Source organism: Camelina sativa, chromosome 12 (assembly GCF_030686135.1).
Source record: "Camelina sativa cultivar CO46 ecotype springtype chromosome 12, ASM3068613v1".
Classification (NCBI taxonomy): domain Eukaryota; kingdom Viridiplantae; phylum Streptophyta; class Magnoliopsida; order Brassicales; family Brassicaceae; genus Camelina; species Camelina sativa.
The window spans coordinates 33,363,079-33,381,442 of NC_141891.1; the positions used below are offsets into that span (position 1 = coordinate 33,363,079).

The 18,364-nt window shown below is 35.0% G+C and overlaps 2 protein-coding genes and 1 long non-coding RNA gene across 7 annotated transcripts; 2 read left to right on the forward strand and 1 right to left on the reverse strand.

Annotated features, from left to right (window-relative positions):
- Positions 1-6,764: 6,764 nt before the first annotated feature.
- Positions 6,765-9,352, forward strand: LOC104733034 (putative glutamine amidotransferase GAT1_2.1). Its single transcript, XM_010452653.3, has 5 exons — positions 6,765-7,133; positions 7,349-7,662; positions 7,747-8,163; positions 8,258-8,467; positions 8,913-9,352. Exons 1-5 carry the CDS (start codon positions 7,022-7,024, stop codon positions 9,168-9,170), a joined length of 1,311 nt encoding a protein of 436 aa, XP_010450955.1. The 5' UTR covers positions 6,765-7,021; the 3' UTR covers positions 9,171-9,352.
- Positions 9,353-13,404: 4,052 nt separating this feature from the next.
- Positions 13,405-18,107, forward strand: LOC104733033 (LEAF RUST 10 DISEASE-RESISTANCE LOCUS RECEPTOR-LIKE PROTEIN KINASE-like 1.3). Of its 5 annotated transcripts, XM_087478512.1 has the most exons (6): positions 13,453-13,637; positions 13,725-14,349; positions 15,578-16,195; positions 16,457-16,480; positions 16,575-17,207; positions 17,281-18,107. In XM_087478512.1, the coding sequence occupies exons 1-6, from the start codon at positions 13,590-13,592 to the stop codon at positions 17,916-17,918; spliced, it is 2,586 nt and encodes an 861-aa protein (XP_087334638.1). In that variant the 5' UTR covers positions 13,453-13,589; the 3' UTR covers positions 17,919-18,107. The 5 variants fall into 5 exon arrangements, with proteins under 5 accessions (XP_087334639.1, XP_087334637.1, XP_010450953.1 ...); XM_087478513.1 differs by having other exon boundaries at positions 13,405-14,349; positions 15,500-16,195; XM_087478511.1 differs by having other exon boundaries at positions 13,405-14,349.
- On the reverse strand, positions 14,404-17,884 carry LOC147932982 (uncharacterized). The gene is made up of 3 exons (XR_015574568.1): positions 17,313-17,884; positions 15,283-17,217; positions 14,404-15,105 (listed from the first exon to the last, which is right to left on the reverse strand). It is a non-coding gene; the product is annotated as an uncharacterized LOC147932982 (long non-coding RNA).
- Positions 18,108-18,364: the final 257 nt, after the last annotated feature.

Genomic DNA, 18,364 nt, shown 5'->3' on the forward strand with positions numbered 1-18,364 from the left:
GATGTAGCCTTGAAGGTTATTGGTTTTCAATCTTGGGATTGGTTGTGGTGACAAAGTGGTCAGGATTTTTGTGTGGACTGTTGTGAGGGTGGAAATTTTTGGAAGTTAGGATGCAGTGTTGTCAGATTCGAAGAAGAATCTATTGATAGTGTGGGAGAATTGTAATGCATGTGTCCCGAGAAAATAAATTATTTGAGTTTATGTCGAGAATTGGAATGGAACCGGTTTAGTCTGGTTTGTTTATAAGGTGTTGTTATTAAACCAAACTCAATTTTGTGTGCTCTTATAGTTTAATTAAGTTTTTTTTTTATTAAACCAAAGCTAAACCAACCCAAACCAAGAACCCTAAAAAAAAGGATCGATGGATGGGGGTTCTTCACCACGTTTTGCCGTCGCCACCATGGAGGAAAAAAAAGGGGAATTTCAGTGGTGGTGAGGGAGAGAGGGAGAGGAGTTCGTGGTTAGAAGAGATGGCTTGGTTGGTCGGGGCTGGGAGAGGAAATGGATTTGGGTTGGTATGTCATCGTCATTGAACTTGCGAGACACGGTTCAGTGGATATAGTGGCGATGAATCATCTTTGAGGAGAATAGGAGGGCGAGATGTTGCACCGTGTGAGAGGTGAGGGGTGAGTTGTGTCTTGATACAAGTGTATATGTATACATGTAAGCATCTCATTCTTTGTGGAGATAATGAAAATCCCTAGCCGCTCTTGTTGAGAGGAAGGCTGTCGTGATCCTTATCACCATCATCGTCTTGTACATGTCTCTATCACCAAGTTGCCTTGATCGGGAAGAAGAAAAGAAATGTGAATAAAGAGATCAAGAAGGATATCATAAAGTAGAGAAAGAGAGAGAAGGTGACGGAGAAGAGGGATAACCAGATGCGGCGGAGGTGGGGAAGGCTCTTGTGGGTCTGGTTACTCATGTAATGGCTGTAGGAAGGTTCATTGTGGTGGGAGAATAGAGCCGAAGTGAACAGAGCTGAAGAGGAGAAAAAAGTGAAAGAAGGTTCGAGATAAAGGCAGTGTGGAGGAGCCAACTTTAGAGGCTCGCCGGTGCCAGATCTGACATTGGTTCCGGAAGGTGATGTTAAGTGTGATATACAACAAGCCAAGAGGGCATGGAAATTGGAGGATTTTTATTTGGAGTTAAAATGAAGGAGTTATGCGCGTTATTTCTAGGACAAGTAATAGCTGGAACTGTGAAAATCTGGATTAAGTATGAATCCTAGAAACTGTTCTGAGACGGCTCTTTCTAGACGACGTTTGGAGGTCCAAACCTAGTCTTATTGGGACAAAACTTGGTGGAGGAACTCGTGGTAATACAGGCTCCTTATCCAACAATGGGATTGCGTTTCTAACGGTTAGTTTGTGTTTTATTCGAGTGTTGATATGGAGGTTTGTCTATTTTGAATTGTTGTAAATTGTATTGTTGGTTGAGCCAACAAGCTCGGTACAAGCTGGAACCTTGCAGGAGCTTTTATGGTTTATGGTGTAAGGTCATGGTGATAGGAGAGCCAAGTTATGGCAAAGGAGTGTGGGGTTTAAGCTAAGAGGGCAAATCAAAGGGTTTATCGGAAAAGGGTTTTGTGGCTAGATGAAATAAAGTATTTTAGCCTACATCTCTTGTTACTCGGTTGCTATGGATAGTTAGTTGTGTGACTCAGTAACTAGATGAGGTGGTGTTTGGTGATACGTGAATAAGCAAAGCTTGCTCGGAAGGTAGAGTCATGTGGCTTGTCCGGTCGGATGTCGAAGGAGTATGATGGAGGGTGATTGGAGTCTACGAATGTGAGGTGCTTGTGGAGCTGAAGTACGTTCGTATAACAGTGGTTGGTTGTATTTGTGGAATTTTTGTAAGGAGCGATTTGTACGCCAGTTGTCTCGTCGGAATTATTGGGTTTCGATGAGATTGTTTCCTGTGTGAGGATTGAGAATCCGAGTGCGGTCGTCTCATCTATGCCTTGTTAATTAATTTATTGCATGTACCAGTCCCCCTGTAATATATCATTTCAACTAGGTTTCCCCTGTACTTTCAGCCTCTATTCAATTCCACCTACACGACTTATATTCTATTCAATTCCACCCAGACTATAGAAATCTACCTAATTAACCAAAATCAATTAAACTTTTCAATTGCATTTTAAAATCGATGACACGACGAGCTTTTCATTCGGCGATTGCTTCGTTCTCTATACATTATACATATTTTTCTTCTTATTCTTCGTCTTCAACTTCGGCTTCATCGTATGTGGTGGTAATTGGAGTCGGGAATCTGAAGCGTTGTTGGTCGGAATCAAGAATTACCCAAACAAAGATGTTGTAAGTGTTGCTATTCTTTTACCTAAGTTGTTATTGATGTTGGATTTGTTTAAAATTTTCCAAAATTGTTTGAAATTTAAAATGTAAATTCTCGATTTTTAATGCAATTGAGAAGCTTAATTGTATGGTTAATTGGGTAGATTTATATAGTCTAGATGGAATTGGGTAGAATGTAAATCGTATAAGTGGAATTAGGTAGAAGCTGAAAGTACAGGGGAAACCTAATTGAAACGCTATATTACATGAATACTATTACAAGCAGTGCAGATAAAGTAGTAAGAAAACCAAACACATGGATTAATTTGAACAAGTAGGGATAGTGAAGATTGGAGTTATGAAATATAGATTCTAGTAAATTAGTAATCATAAGAAACAAAAATTAAATAGGTTCATACTCTTAGTTATTAGAGGAGGAGATAAGTCCTTACCACTATTAACCTTGGATACAAACGAAAATGATTAAGCTAATATTTACATTATCAAATATCAAGCTTCATGTCACCACTTTGTGTTCATGAAATGGTAAATATAGCAAAATAAATTCTTCACATTATTTTCGTCGCATAGAGATAATATTTTTTCCATGAAAATAAATTTTATATCTCTTTATTTCGTAAAAATAATTATGATATAGTAGGTTGTCTTTAACTTTCAGTTCTAGTTTCTCATTAGTTACACACTTATTCTTGCATTTAGATCCATATAATATGTTACATTTCTTTTCTTTACCACTAGGGCTATGTAATTTATGAGTGAAATTGATTAATATTGGCTAAAGACAATGTATATATAGGTAATTTATTTATTCAAACTATTACATGGAGCTTGCAAAAATGTTCTTTTTTTGTCAAACAATGCAAAATGGTTTAATTTACAAAACTATTACTCCAAGAGTCTCAACTAGATGTATATAATGAATGACTTTCAACATCTCCATGACATTGGGCTGCCTATTTTGGGCATTTATCTGATTTGGACTGCTTACGAGGACATATACTTTGTTTTTGTTGCAATTTAACTTCAAAGTGTGTGGGTTCTCGATGAATAAGTGGGTCTAAGGCTTCTCTCGTACCTTTTCAATAGAAAATCCATTAACAATTTCTTTATAAAAAGGAGTTGGATAATAATATGGGTACCCAAAGTCGATTTTAAAGTCTTTTGTAACTATTGTAAATGGGAAACGCAGACACTAAGGTCCAAACCCTCTTGTCGAACGATCATTTGACAGGTTGAGAAACATATATATTATTATTATCTTAGAAACTTAAAATCAATATTGTATCTAAAAACGAAAACAAAAAAAAAACGCAAAACTCTCTTAGGCACTAACATCGAAATCTCTACTCCGCAAACTTTTTCTAACGCCGGTGTAGCTCCTGCTCACTGGCGTCGGGATCTCTTGTCAGTCTACCTTCCACTCGTTAATCTTCCCTTTGTTCATTTAAGTTTTTCCTCGTTTTTATCTTTGTTACAAACTCCCCTGGCCTCCTTAGATCCCGGCGACTTCTCGATAGGCAGTGACAAAGGGCGACAGTGGTTTCCGGTTAATCCCTTCACCTTTTCTCTGATTGCTTCAGCCGGTTTAACGATCCACAAATATCCGATATGCACAACCTCCGATTGGGATGTCGTTTCACCCTGGGAAAGCTTCTATTGAGGCACCAAGGTTAGCAGGCGAGCTCCTCTCTGGACCACTAGCTAATCGTTATCCGATGGAGACGTTGGAGGCACACGGCGTCTCCTTTTCCATGGCAAGAACCCATCTTTCAAAACTTGAATTTTTGGTGTGGATACTTGATTCAGCCCCTTACAACAACTTTGGCTTGCTTATGCTGAAGGCTTGTTCACTGGAGATGCTCAGTCTCTTGCAAATCTATTCATCCTCTCCGTATAGCCGCCGCCGCTCGCTCACTCCCGCTAGGTCAACCATCAAGAGCTGTCTTCTTTTGGTGGGCCTTTCCCTTATTGTCGGCCCATTAACGCTTCAGCAAACCAAGCCCACGAGCACAAAACCTAGGTCAAAATTTTCTGAATATTTTTTAAGGCCTCTTCCATTGTTTCTTTGTTATCATGATGGTAAGGACAGAAGACTCCCTATATATCGTGTATCGACAGTTTCAATGTTGGTCCATGAATATCAATTGTAATCCCTGGTACAAAGCAACCCGTCGTTTATCAGTCTTCATCTTAGCGTTTGGCTATTGGGAATTCTGCCTTTGTTTTCAAACAACACCAATGGAGGGAGGAAGATCGGCATTATGACTCCGCCTCTACAGAGTGGTGGTTACCAAAATTTTCTCAACCCCATGTTTCCATATCCCGTGATCTTTGAGCCTAAGCATATACAATCTACCAACTCCAGGGATATCTTCCACACAATTGTTGGTCCAGCTCTAAACCTCTCTAAGCCCAGATAAGAGAATTTATTTCTCTTGTTGACGCCCAATTTTAGCCAATGGTGCGGTCAAGTTTACGAACTCTGTGGATTCCATTTGAGTAGTAAAGCATCATTGTTGCTGTGGCGTCTCTCTCTTTCTTTGAGAACCTTGGTTATAGTATCCCTTTCGGTTTTGACCCATGAATCCTATTGCTTGATGTTCTTTGATAATTGGATATTGTTTCCAATTTGTCTGAGTTTATTCGGTTTTGACCCATGAATCATATTGCTTGATGTTCTTTGATAATTGGATACTGTTTCCAATTTGTCTGAGTTTAGTATACGGCTTCGGTGTGATCAAGCTCAATCTCTACTCTATGGCAATTCTACCAAGCATCTTTAAGCCCAAGAGCTCCACAAACCTTGCTAAAAAACTTGTCAAGCTACCACCTCGTGTAGGCTTCCTCAAACTGAAGAGAAGTTCAGCTTTGACCCCTTTATTAACTCTAACCAGTCTGATGACAGTGGCAATCTCCTGATCCGTTTGGCTTGTCCATGGAAGAGCTATCGACAATCTTGATCTCACATGTACCAAAACTCCTTCAAGAATTTGGCTCAAAGCTCTCAAGAACCTATTGCCGATTAATCCTATCTTTTCTTTGTTTCTATGTTGTTTTGGCATTGGAAAATGCCTTCTTATCTTGTATTTTAAGCTTTGCTGTAAGAACCTTGCCCTTTGATTAATGAATGCAAGTGGTTTGACCAAAAAAAAACTTAAAATCAATTTTGACGGAAACGCAGACACAATATAATATTGCATGGGTCCTTCCGGCATTGACATCCTTTGGTTAAGTCGAAAGTATCCGTCATGGTCAATATATGTCAAGAAGATCTTTTTTTTTTTTTTTCAGCATCAAGAAGATCCTTTGTATGGTCCGAATCAATGCTTTTATGTATTCTTTGAATTGGAGATCTATGAATCAATGTAAATGTTCGTTAACTTAGTCGGTTTAACGTAACTTTGAATCGTCATGTTCATGTATAATGTATTTAATATCAACGAAAATTGTTGTTTTTTAATAAACATAAATGTATCGTTTTTTTGTTACATTTTGTAATAAAATAAGAAAATCATGATAGTGAACTTTCATTTTTTTGATCACGGATAGTGAACTTTCATGAGAGTGAATTTGAGATACAAAGATGTCAATTAGAGTCAGTAACTTTTTCTAATAATCACTTCTGAAAATTACTACTAACAACTAACAAGAACAAAAGTTGAATTACTTTGATAGTGTTTTTTTCAGTATCATTTTATTTATTTTACATAAATAGCCTGAATCCTTGTTGCATTTTATTTGATACTAGTAATCTTACGTAGATATTGATACGTCAGCTATGAGGAGGACCATAGAAGCAGAAGCCTTCCCACACCACGTGTCTTAAACCTTTGCTGACTCAAATTAATAGATACACTTTACAAATCTGTAGCTGTGTTTTCTTGAAAACAAAATTATTCTTTAATTAATAATGAAGTTATTAAAATTCTCTAAACCACCATTAGAAAGCTATTCTAATTGGTAGACTGATATTAATCTGCAAAAAGGAGAAAAAAAGTTCGTCTTTATATTTTAAATTTATAAAAAGTTCGTCTTTATATTTCAACTTTTGATTAGAAAAAAAATGAAATAAAAACACATGAAAATGTGGCAATCTTATCAAGAATTTCATCCTATTTGTTTCTATACAATGTATATTCTCTATTAAGTAATTAATTTTTAATTACCTAAACTTATCATATTCCACAAACAAATTAAGCAAAATATTTTTTTATTAAGTACTAAAGTGGGCCAGATAAAAATTAATTACATAGGGCCACTCAAAAATATTTAGATTTGATCTGAGGAAGTTGTTAACCAGACACAACGTATTTGAATTCGATTCATTTCCTCATTAACTCATTTCATTTTAAAATTAATTAAACATTTCCAAAATTGATTTATCCATTTCCAAATTCCAATATAGTCAGCAAACTTAATAAGACCTGTTTCTTTCTGTATTGCTCCAATGCAACGACTAAAACAAATTAAAAAGCTGTAAAAACAATATTTATAAATTTGTAAAAAATCGTTAATAAATACTAAGATAATCCAAGTCGGCTTTTATTTTTCACTATAAATTAGCCTTTTTGCTTCCTCTCTATCTCTATCACGAGAACTCTCCTCTGTTTCAATCTCACGTCACATCCGATCTTACGAACGAACACATAAAACTATTTTTCCATTTCTCTTCATTTTTCTGGGTTAATTTTTTTTTTTTTTAAATGGGAACAATAGAGATGGATGCAAAGGTGAACGATCTCTCTCAAATCCTCCCTCGTGTCCTCGTCGTCTCTAGACGCACCGTTCGTAAAAACAAATTCGTCGATTTCGTTGGTTCGAACCTTTTTTGCTCTGTTTTTTTTTTTTTTTTGCTTTTTATATCATGCATGGCTCTGTTTTTGATATTTAAAATCAAAACTTTATAATGTTTGTGATACGGGTTCTGATTTTTTTCATTTAAAAATCGAAACTTTGTAATGTTATGCTTATGGGGCTCTGTTTATTTTTATGGTTTTGTGATTTTGATTTGTTTGTTTTTTGGGTTCCAGGTGAATACCATCTTGATTTGATAGTACGTTACGGATGTGTACCAGTGATTGTACCACGAGTGACTGGTGTTCACATGTTGCTTGAGAGCTTTAAACCAATACATGGTGTTCTTTTATGTGAAGGAGAAGATATTGATCCTTCTCTTTACGAATCTGAGATATCTTCTCTTTCACCAGAGGAGCTTCAAGAGATTAGGGAAACACATGCGAGTGATACATCTATTGATAAAGAGAAAGATTCTATTGAGTTAGGTCTTGCTAAGCTTTGTCTTGAACAGAACATTCCTTACTTAGGAATCTGCAGAGGATCACAAGTAAGCTAATGTTGTCTTTTTGTCTTTAGAGCTTTGCAACAGACAAATGTTAATGGTGAGATGTTTTTTTTTTTTTTTTGGCAGATTCTGAATGTTGCTTGTGGTGGGACTCTTTATCTAGACTTAGAGAAAGAGCTAACCAATAAGTTACCGGAAGAACGTAGAACGAAGCATATTGATTATGATAACTATGATGGGCATAGACATGTTGTGAGGATTGTTGAGAACAGTCCACTTCATTCTTGGTTTAAAGATTCGTTGGATGGTGAAAATATGGAGATTTTAGTTAATAGTTATCACCATCAAGGTGTTAAGAGATTGGCACAGAGGTTTGTGCCAATGGCGTTTGCTTCTGATGGGTTGATGGAAGGTTTTTATGATCCAGATGCTTACAATCCTGAAGAAGGGAAGTTCATTATGGGTTTACAGTTTCATCCTGAGAGAATGAGACATCAAGATCTTGATGAGTTTGATTATCCTGGTTGTCCTGCTGCGTATCAGGTTTGTGTTTGTTCTTAAAGTTAGTTAGTTTACATTTGTAACTGTAAAGAAGTTGTGAACTTGAGTTTTGATGTGGTTTGGATGAAACTTGCAGGAGTTCGCAAAGGCTGTGATTGCGTATCAGAAGAAGCTGAACAGTTCAATGTCAGTTCCAAAGACATTGAAGCTTGATAGAGAAATGGAGAATAAAAGAAAGATACTGGTTCGGAGTTTCTCACTTGCAAAGTGTATGTACGTTAGAGGAGAACCTGGTAAGAACCCATCAAAAGTATCGGAACTCGAAGTTGGAGCCGAGTTTCTTGAGGTAAAAGATCACTAAATCTCTCTACTCAACTTTACATAATCTTGTTAATCTTGTTCGCAAGAGGCAAAAAAATGGTTTAGACACTTGCTTGGCCTTTCGTTGTACTTAGGGTCACATAGTAATAGTCAGTTTTTATATATATAGCATTCATTTTAGATGATGTCAATGGTTGTTGTGCTGGGCCTAATAGACTCGGACCAGATCAGCCCTTTGGCGGCCCCTTTCTATGCCGGTTCCTATGTTGGCTTGCGGGACACAAACATGCATGTAGATCTAAACCCGTCTGCATGCAGGCCTATTGTCTGACCCGGTCCAGAAAATTTTATCCTACCACAACAACCTTAATGATGATGTCCTACTCTTTCTGGACCCATGTTTAATCATGGTTGAAATGTTGTCTATGTTTGCTAAGTTATTTCTTTTGTACATGGTGTGACTTGTGTAGTCAAACACGGCGCTAAGCGCGGAGCAAGAGATGAGGTTGAAAGAGATGGGAGCGACGGTGAGGAACGGAGGATCTTACATGAAAAAGTTGAAAGTGGACGAGGACAAGCAGAGAATGGCTAGGAACATGATGAACAAGATGAACATTGAGCAACTCTCAGAGCTTATGGCATTTTATCATTTGATGGGTAACATCTGTGGAGAAGTTTTGGAACGAAAGCTTCATGACAATGTCAATGAATGCTTGAGGGATCTGTGAGTTTCATATGAAACGTATGGAGAGGATGCTTTGTGAATTTGCTTTCTTTTTGTTTTTTGGTCAAACGATGGAAAAAATGGGTAATATGTGTATAATCCTCAATTTAGTGGTATCTAACCGCCATAGGTTACTTTATGATTTCCCAACAATTTTTTTATTAATATTATGCAGGTTGTGACTGATATTGTAGCGATTTAATATTAAAATTTCCGAAGGAAATAATTATATAATAATATATAAAAATCATCAATAATACCTTATTATATAAATTTTGGCTTTTAAAGTACAGTTAGTCAAAAAGATATTCAAAAATTTGTTCGTGTTATTATATAAAGTTTTAAAATTTTCTCAGCAAAACGTGACATGTGGCAAAACTGTAATAGACAAAATCACGATACACTTTACTAGGTACAATATGGTGCGGATAAATCGATTTAAATAAAATATCATAAATAGTATTATTATTTAAGATTTAAAATTTGTTTGTATAAAGCAAAATATGTAAGTAAAATTTATTTTTTTCGTTCATTCAAGTTTGCGTTTATTTTGTTCAAAAATATATTTCACCCGTAAAATATTTGAATGTGAAAAAAAATTTTAACATGATGGAAAAAGTTTTAATGTCTTTTTGTGTTTCTAAAATCAAATTTACATATTTTATGTTCCACATCACTATGTCATTAAATAGATAAGACAATACTTTTTAGACTAATCTATTTAATTTAAACTAATCCTAAATTTAAAAATGCAATGAGAAAAATGTATAAAAAGTGGTAAATAATCAAAAAGTATAGCCCTAGTAAAAAATTATACGAAAAATGATTGTCTAGGATTGTCGAAAAAATCAATAACATGGATACTATGTTAAGACCGCCGAGTCACATATATTTAAATAGTCATTAGAATTTTTAAATAGGAGATAAATTCTTTGTTTTTCAGAAAATTAAATTGATGAATAGATTTAAATTTTTTTGTGAAATGTTATTTATCTTTAAGATTATATTGTGATAAATAATTTTTAGTATACTTGAATAGTTATCGGATTTTTAACCAGAAAATAAGTTTTGTGTTTCAAACAGTTATATAGGTAAATAAGTTTATACTGTTTGTAATGTTATTTACTTTTATGATTACTGTGATAATTTATTCAATTAAATTTTTAAAAATATAGTTGAATAGTCATCAGACTTTTTTAAATAGGAGAATAAGTTTAGCATTTCAAAAATCAAATAAATGGTTTATAATTTTTTGTTAAATGTCACTTACTTTTAATAATGAAATAGGAGAATAAGTTTAGCATGTTTGTGTAATGTTATTTACTTTTATGATTATTGTGATAATTCATTCAATTAATTTTTTAAAAATATAGTTGAATAGTCATCGGACTTTTTTAAATAGGAGAATAAGTTTAGCATTTCAAAAAATCAAATAAATGGTTTATAATTTTTTGTGAAATGTCACTTACTTTTAATAATTAAATAGGTTATGAAAATGATAACTAAATATATTTTGGGATTTAATAATTGATTAATTCTTTCATTTTTAAAAGCTAATAGAAAAAAACATTGGCTCCTAATATTATAATGGCATATTTATGTAAATAATAATGAGAAGTAAGGACAATTATTAAAAAAGGTACATGAGCTCTGTGAGCGCGACACCTCAGTTTTTTTTTGTGAGAGTGCTTCTCTATTAATATATAGAGAATATTTTAATAATTGGTTTTCTGTCTTTAGCTTAAATATGTTCATATAAAAATATATTTTTCAAAAAAAAAATTAATATCAATAAACCTGTCTATATTAGAAGAGAAATTATTAGCTTGGAATAAGGATAACAAAAGTTTCATATAAAGTTTAATATACCCTTTCAAATACATTGTTTTGTACATTTTTCTGAATTATGTCTTTTTTTTTTCTAAGACAAGTGTAAAATATAGATGTAAAAAATATACTCTTTTTCGTTTCAAATATAGAACGTTTTAAGTAAAAACACACAAATTAAGATATGACTACTTTTTAAAATTTTGACTAATCATAAATAAGACTACATCATATCAAATATGAAATTAATCTGAATGTTGCATAGAAAGTTAAAAACTTTCTATATTATGAAACAAATATTTCTCTAAAACATCATATATAATGAAACGAAGGGAATACATAAAATGTCAAATCTCATCATTTTCTTATCAATTTTAAAAGAATTTTTTCATATGTTTCTTTCTCCTGCAAAAATATATTTTTACTTAATATTAATTCAGTCATCTTTCTAGATTGATGTTATTTTGTAAGAACAAGTAAATTATGTTTTTTTGGTTTATTGTGATTGATAGAAATTTAGTTGTATTTTTTGGCTATAATTCTAATTCAAAATTGTTAATTATCTTAGGTTTATTTGAGATGGGAATATGGGATAGTCGGTCTATGATTCGAAGAGGTGAAATGATGATATGGTTTTGTATACACAAGCCAATGGCTTCTAAGTTTAAAATAAGAAAAATACTTGGCAGTTGTATTATTAAGAGATTATTGGTCTAGAAAAAGCCATTTTTCCTTGAACATTTTTCAAAATTTATATTTTTTCTAAAACATTTGAAATTTGCCATTTTTGCCACTTATAAAAATAAACATATGGATTTCTTTTATTTATAAAATGCATAGTTACTTACAAATACTATACCCTAAAAGAAATTGGAACATAATAAACTGAAAACATAATATGTAAAATTATGTTTTTAGATATAATAAAATAGAAAATTTAAATATTTAAGAGATTTTAATTTAACTATTTAAGAGATTTGAAGCTCTGGTTTGGGAAATGAGGGGTATGATTGGCTCAGATAATCAGACTTTCTTCTTCCTAACCAATTGTTCTGACTTGGTGAAGATGGTGTCTTCGCCTTCCGAGTGGCCTGCCTTCAGGATTTATCTGGATGAGATTGAAGCTGATAAGGATGAATTCACCACATTCTCTTTGGTTTTGATTCCTAGGATGCTTTTTCTGCGGTTTCTTCATCTGATTGCTAGTCTGATCAGTCTTCACCAAATTGGCTCCAGATGCATATTATCATCCCCAAAACACTCAGTTTCCTTCCAAAGTAACCTAGAACTTGTACAGACTGACAAAAGACTAAAAAGACTCTAAAAGCACAGTTTGACTCATTAAAAGACTCAAAACAAATGTAAAAAATATGGTTAAAACCCTATAAAATACAGACACATCATGCCCTTTAACAGATTATATAGAAAAATATTGATATTTTGGATTTCATTTAGAATAAAATTTAGTTGTTTAGACCATAATTGACATCCCTACTTTTTCTACCAAATATACTATTTTGTGAACTTATTCGTTTTTTTTCCTTGAAAATAGACAATTTTTACAAAAAAAATTTTATTTTGCAAATGTTGATGGACCTTTGGGCCTTTGCCCCTTTGCCCTACCGATTTAAGCCGGGCCTGACTAGGATTTAACCGCGGAAAAGTAAATTTTACACAATTTGAATTGAATTAACTTAATTTGACGTTTAATATTCTAATAAAATGATGATTTAGTTGTAGCACCGGGTTACATTTGACTTTACTCTTTAGTCTAAAATTTGTATGGTAAAAATAATAGAAAATTTAACATTACTTTTTAGTCTAAAGTTTACATACTCTCATAGTCTCATACTCGTACTAAATTTATTATTTATTTTTAATATTTAGAAGTTAAAACAAAATTCAAAAACTTTGACTATACCAATACGAAGAGCTATTTAGATTAATTTTACAAATTGTTTTGCTAAAATCTAAATTTTTTGATCCTCTCTACATGAATAGTTACTTCTATTGATTTGAAGTCTATGCCGAGAAGTCAACCTTCTAGCTTCAGTTTCTATCTAATCAAGCCAATAATGCATTCTCCCCTCTCAACTAGAGTGAGCCAATTTTTTGATTTTTATAATTGTTGTTGGCATATTTATGTATAAAATTAACTTTTTTTTGCAAAAAAAAAATATTTCTGTATGAACGTAATATGCTATTTCTAAACAACAACATTACAAACCTAGAATTGGAACCCTACTTTATCACTTCTTCTTCCTAGAAATATTTGTCTGAAACAGTTTTTCTTATACGTTACCAAGTTTTTCCACAGTGAAAAAGGCTTTAGTTGATTTGGATGACTTACAAACAAAAACAAACTTAGAAAAGTCTTCTAAAGTCAACTAAACAAAGACGTGTGATTAAATTCTCAAAAGTCTAGATCTATATATATCATTTTCAATCTTGACTTAGTCGTTTAGAAAATTCCACTAACTCTCTCTTTGTCTCCACTTGTTTTTATAGTCTGGTTTATTTTGTTTAATCAAATTATCTACTCTGCTTTAACTCAAACCAACCCCCAGGAAAAGAAACAACTTTTCAGATATCAATCATGTTTCCTCCAGTACTCTTCAGATTCTCTAAACCCGATTCTTTTCTGGTCTTGCTCTTTTTCTTAACATCTTTTCACCATCTACCTTGTGCTTTAAGTAAACTAGAGACTAAGTTATGTGATACTCTGTTTCAGTGTGGGAATCTCACAGCCGGTTTCCCTTTCTGGGGAGGGGGTCGACCAGAACCATGTGGTCATCCTTCTTTGGTGCTTCACTGTCACGAGAGCAAGACTTCCCTGATTATCTCAGATCAGATGTACCGTGTTCTCCAAATAGACAATTCATCTAACACTCTTAGACTTGCGAGGCAAGACTTTTTAAATGAATCATTCTGCTCTGCTACATTCACCGGCACAACGTTGACTCCTGAACTCTTTGAGCTTTTGCCAGATTACAAAACCCTCTTTGTTTACTATATCTGTAACCCTACATATCATAATCCCACAAATTTCTCATGTCCAAAAATTGGTCTTGCCTCGGTGCATCAGGATAATAACTACCATGAACACTGTAGCGCGAGTTTCAACATCACTGTTCCCACGAGTTATGATCTGGGCGAGGATGCTTTGAATTTGACCCATTTGGGAAGTGTACTAAGATATGGATTCAAGGTGAAACTGAAGATTGATAAGAGACTGTGCCAAGGATGTCAAACCAGTGGTGGAATCTGTGAATACCATGTTGCCACTCCGGTTTGTTGCAAGAGAAACTCGTCATCAGAAATCAAATGCACTTCAATGATTCCATCTGGTACCACTGGTAAGTTTCTGAACTATCAGAAAGTTTCTTATGCAGAACATATTAGTTTCCTCCTTTGCAAATTTGTGCAGTATTATTACGATGCAACTAGACTTAAAAAAAGAAATTTACAGATTGCTCAAAAATCTGAACAAGACTTGTCCATCTGCAGCCTCCACTATTACAAAACAAAGCTATAACCCCCTTAGTTCTGCAATTGGATTAAACTCCCAAGCATATATTATATACAACTTGCTAATCACCAAGAACCACATCTCATACTACATTTTCCGCAATCCCTCTAACCAAGTCAAAGTTTTCTTTCCTTTCAAATCTTTCTCTGTTGGTTTTAGCAGTGTTAAGGCATAACTTACTTGTTAGTGAGCTCGAGAGGGAAGGTAGAAAACCTGAGTAGTCTAAAAAGTCTCTATCTGCCTCCAGCAACTTGACATAAACAACTTCCATCAAGTTATTTTTAGGGTATGGAAGTCTTCCTTACAATGAAACTGTCTCCTTCCTTTATCACAAATCTTTAGACTCTTTTCCACGGTAAATACTAAAAGACTCTTCATTCTCTCCACATATCTTTCGGTACCTTCACATTTGTCTGAAACTGATAAAGAAAGTGGCAATTACGGTCAAGTCCTTTCCTTCTTTCTTTTGATGCCCTTTTGGAAATTGACTTCACTAGTCTATTTCTATCCCCTTTTCTACTTTGCCTAGCTTTTCCCAGTAAATTTCTTGCATCGGGACTAATAGTTGTTTCAAGCCTTAGTCCTACAAAAACAATAGAGACTAATATTTCAATAACAACCAAGAAAAACAAAATCTATTAAATAATTTAATATCATGGTTGTCTTGTTGTATGGACCAGTCTATTCCAAGACTTAGTCATCCTAACCCACCTAATTCCAAAGAAATTTCCCTCTGGAAATAAAGAAAAAGAAACCTTACCTCAGTTTTCTTTTCTTTATATAAAACCAAGACTTGGACAAATTCAATTCACTTCTCATCTGCCTTTTTTACTTCCTCTTTCTTCTTCAGTTCTTCCTCATCTTCTTATTCATCGTTAAGGCAATGAAAAACACAGAGGAGAACACCATGATCAATATTTCTCTGTCTTATACAATCATATGTGCGTTCTTTGTGATCCCCACGTGTGTTTTATCAGTTGATGAGCGTCACAAACACTGTTCTCCTTTGTTTAAATGCGGCAATCATACAGAGCTCTATTATCCATTTTGGACAGCTGATAAACAAGAGTGCGGTCACCCGGATTTCAAGGTCAACTGCAGCGGAGATCTCGCAGAGTTTAGTATATCTTCGGTTAAGTTCCAAATCCTTGAGATGAACTATGAGTCTCGTATAATAAGACTTGCCCGAAAGGATTATCTCAACAATCTTTGTCCCGAGGACTCTGGGAGCGCACCAATCAACCAAGATGTTCTTCCATTTTATAAAGACACTGAATTGCTAACTCTCTTGTACGACTGCCCTGTTCCAAGTGTAGATTATCTTCCTGGTGATCACATTGGTCAGCTGCCGTGTGGGGATGATACTGATGAGAAAATTTACTTTATGAGAAAAGAGATCTCATCTTCACAGGAGTTGGTTGGAGCAAACGAGTTTAGGTCATCCTGCAAAAAGACCATCGAAATTCCAGTTTCTCGATCTGATCTGAAAACAGCAGAGATAACTCAGAGTCCGGAGACTGTAAAGAAGGCTCTTGGTAAGGGTTTCGAGGTTAGATTCAACAATGATTGTTCCCGTTGCGTAAACTCAAAGGGTTCTTGTGGATATAATCAGCACTCGAGAGAATTCGTTTGCTATTGTATAAATGAGCCACACAAGCATACCTGTGGAAAGGGTAATATTTCTTTTGCTCCGTTTTTCTAAATAGTTCCACTAATTTAAGTTTGCTTATTTCCACAACAACCAGATCTTCTCCCTTCCTCAACCACTGCATAATCCCTATAACTAGTTTACCTAACATGAATAGGATTTACATTCCTTTTCTGATGAACATCCCAAGGAAACTCTTTTCTCTTTCAAAATTTGCTTCAAGCACGATTCTAACTTCTGTCTTGTGTTTGAACTCACCTTTTCTCGTGGAATTTTGTTCATGCAGGTCTCTCCAAAAATGCGAAAATAGGTAGCTTACTATCTTTTTCTTTCAAGGAAACTAATTTCAGCCTAAGAAACAACATAACCTTACAAAGCTCTTGTCTTTCTGTTTGTCTCTCAAGGCATTGGATTTGCTTGTGGATTCTTGGGTGCCATTCTTATCGTCGGATGTTTGCTCTGCATCTTCATCCGGAGAAGGAAGAAACGGGCAGATCAGTACACAAACAAAGGCATATCAACAGGAACGTCTTATTCGAGCAATACAATGTCAAACACACCAACTTCCACAACAATATCCGGCAGCAACCACTCCCTTGTGCCCTCAATGTCCAACCTTGCAAACAGCGTCTACTTTGGAGTTCAAGTCTTCAGCTACGAAGAACTCGAAGAAGCCACTGAAAATTTCTCAAAAGAGCTTGGAGATGGAGGCTTCGGTACTGTCTACTACGGTACACTAAAAGACGGACGAGCTGTAGCAGTAAAACGACTCTTCGAAAGATCACTAAAACGCGTTGAGCAATTCAAGAACGAAATCGAGATCTTGAAGTCCTTAAAACACCCAAACCTAGTCATCCTATACGGATGCACAACAAGACACAGCAGAGAGCTACTCCTAGTCTACGAATACATCTCCAATGGCACACTAGCTGAACATCTCCATGGAAACCAAGCACAATCTCGTCCTCTTCTCTGGCCTACTCGACTCCAAATCGCCATTGAAACCGCAAGCGCGTTGTCCTTTCTCCACACGAAAGGTAACACAAACTAAACACACACACACATACACACAATGAGATTAGACTAATGATGACAACTTCTCTGATTTAGGAATCATACACAGAGACGTCAAGACTACTAACATTCTTCTAGATAGCAATTACGAAGTGAAAGTCGCTGATTTCGGACTCTCACGTCTTTTTCCGACGGATCAAACTCACATCTCCACCGCACCACAAGGAACTCCAGGATATGTAGATCCTGAGTACTACCAATGTTACCGTCTCAACGAAAAGAGCGATGTATACAGCTTCGGAGTCGTACTCACCGAACTGATCTCATCAAAAGAAGCTGTAGACATCACACGACACCGCCACGATATTAACCTAGCGAACATGGCGATTTCGAAAATCCGAAACGACGCCGTTCACGAGCTCGCGGATCTATCACTCGGATTCGAGAGAGATGCTTCGGTGAAGAATGCGATGACGTCGGTTGCTGAATTAGCGTTCCGGTGTTTGCAGCAGGAGAGAGAGGTGAGGCCATCGATGGATGAGATCGTTGAGGTTTTGAAAGGGATTCAGAAGGAAGGGATACGAGATTCGAAAGATGTTGTGGTTGAGATTGATGTGAACGGTGGTGGTGATGAAGTTGGATTGTTGAAGCACGGTGTTGTTCCTCCGCCGCTATCGCCCGAGACTGATAAAATGACCGCAAGTAGTTCGAATACGACGGCGAGTTCGTTTTGAAGAGAGTAGGAACTAGGAAAAGACTCTGGACCTAGGGGAAGGTTCGTTTTGTCTGTAAATAAAAAAGATATATATATTGTTAAAATTTCACATTTTGAATTTGACCTTTGACTTTTTTTTTTGTGTGAGTGAATTTTTGATTTTGCACCAATAGAATCAATCCGTTTTGCCTTCGTGCTTTCAACAAAATGCGCTGTTCAATCCCGTTAAATTTGAAACATGATTTAATATGTAACTGTGTAATATCGATTTGGGTAATATTGATCCCCTTTTATTAAAAAGGAAGTACAAAATATTGTTTTGGTAGACTTTAAAATTTTAATATATGGTTATAAATGGTTACAAATAGGTTATACATAGGTTATAGATTAATTCATATATTAATTGGTTACAAGTTGATAGTTCATATATTAATGGTAACAAATAAAACATTAATTGTAACCAAA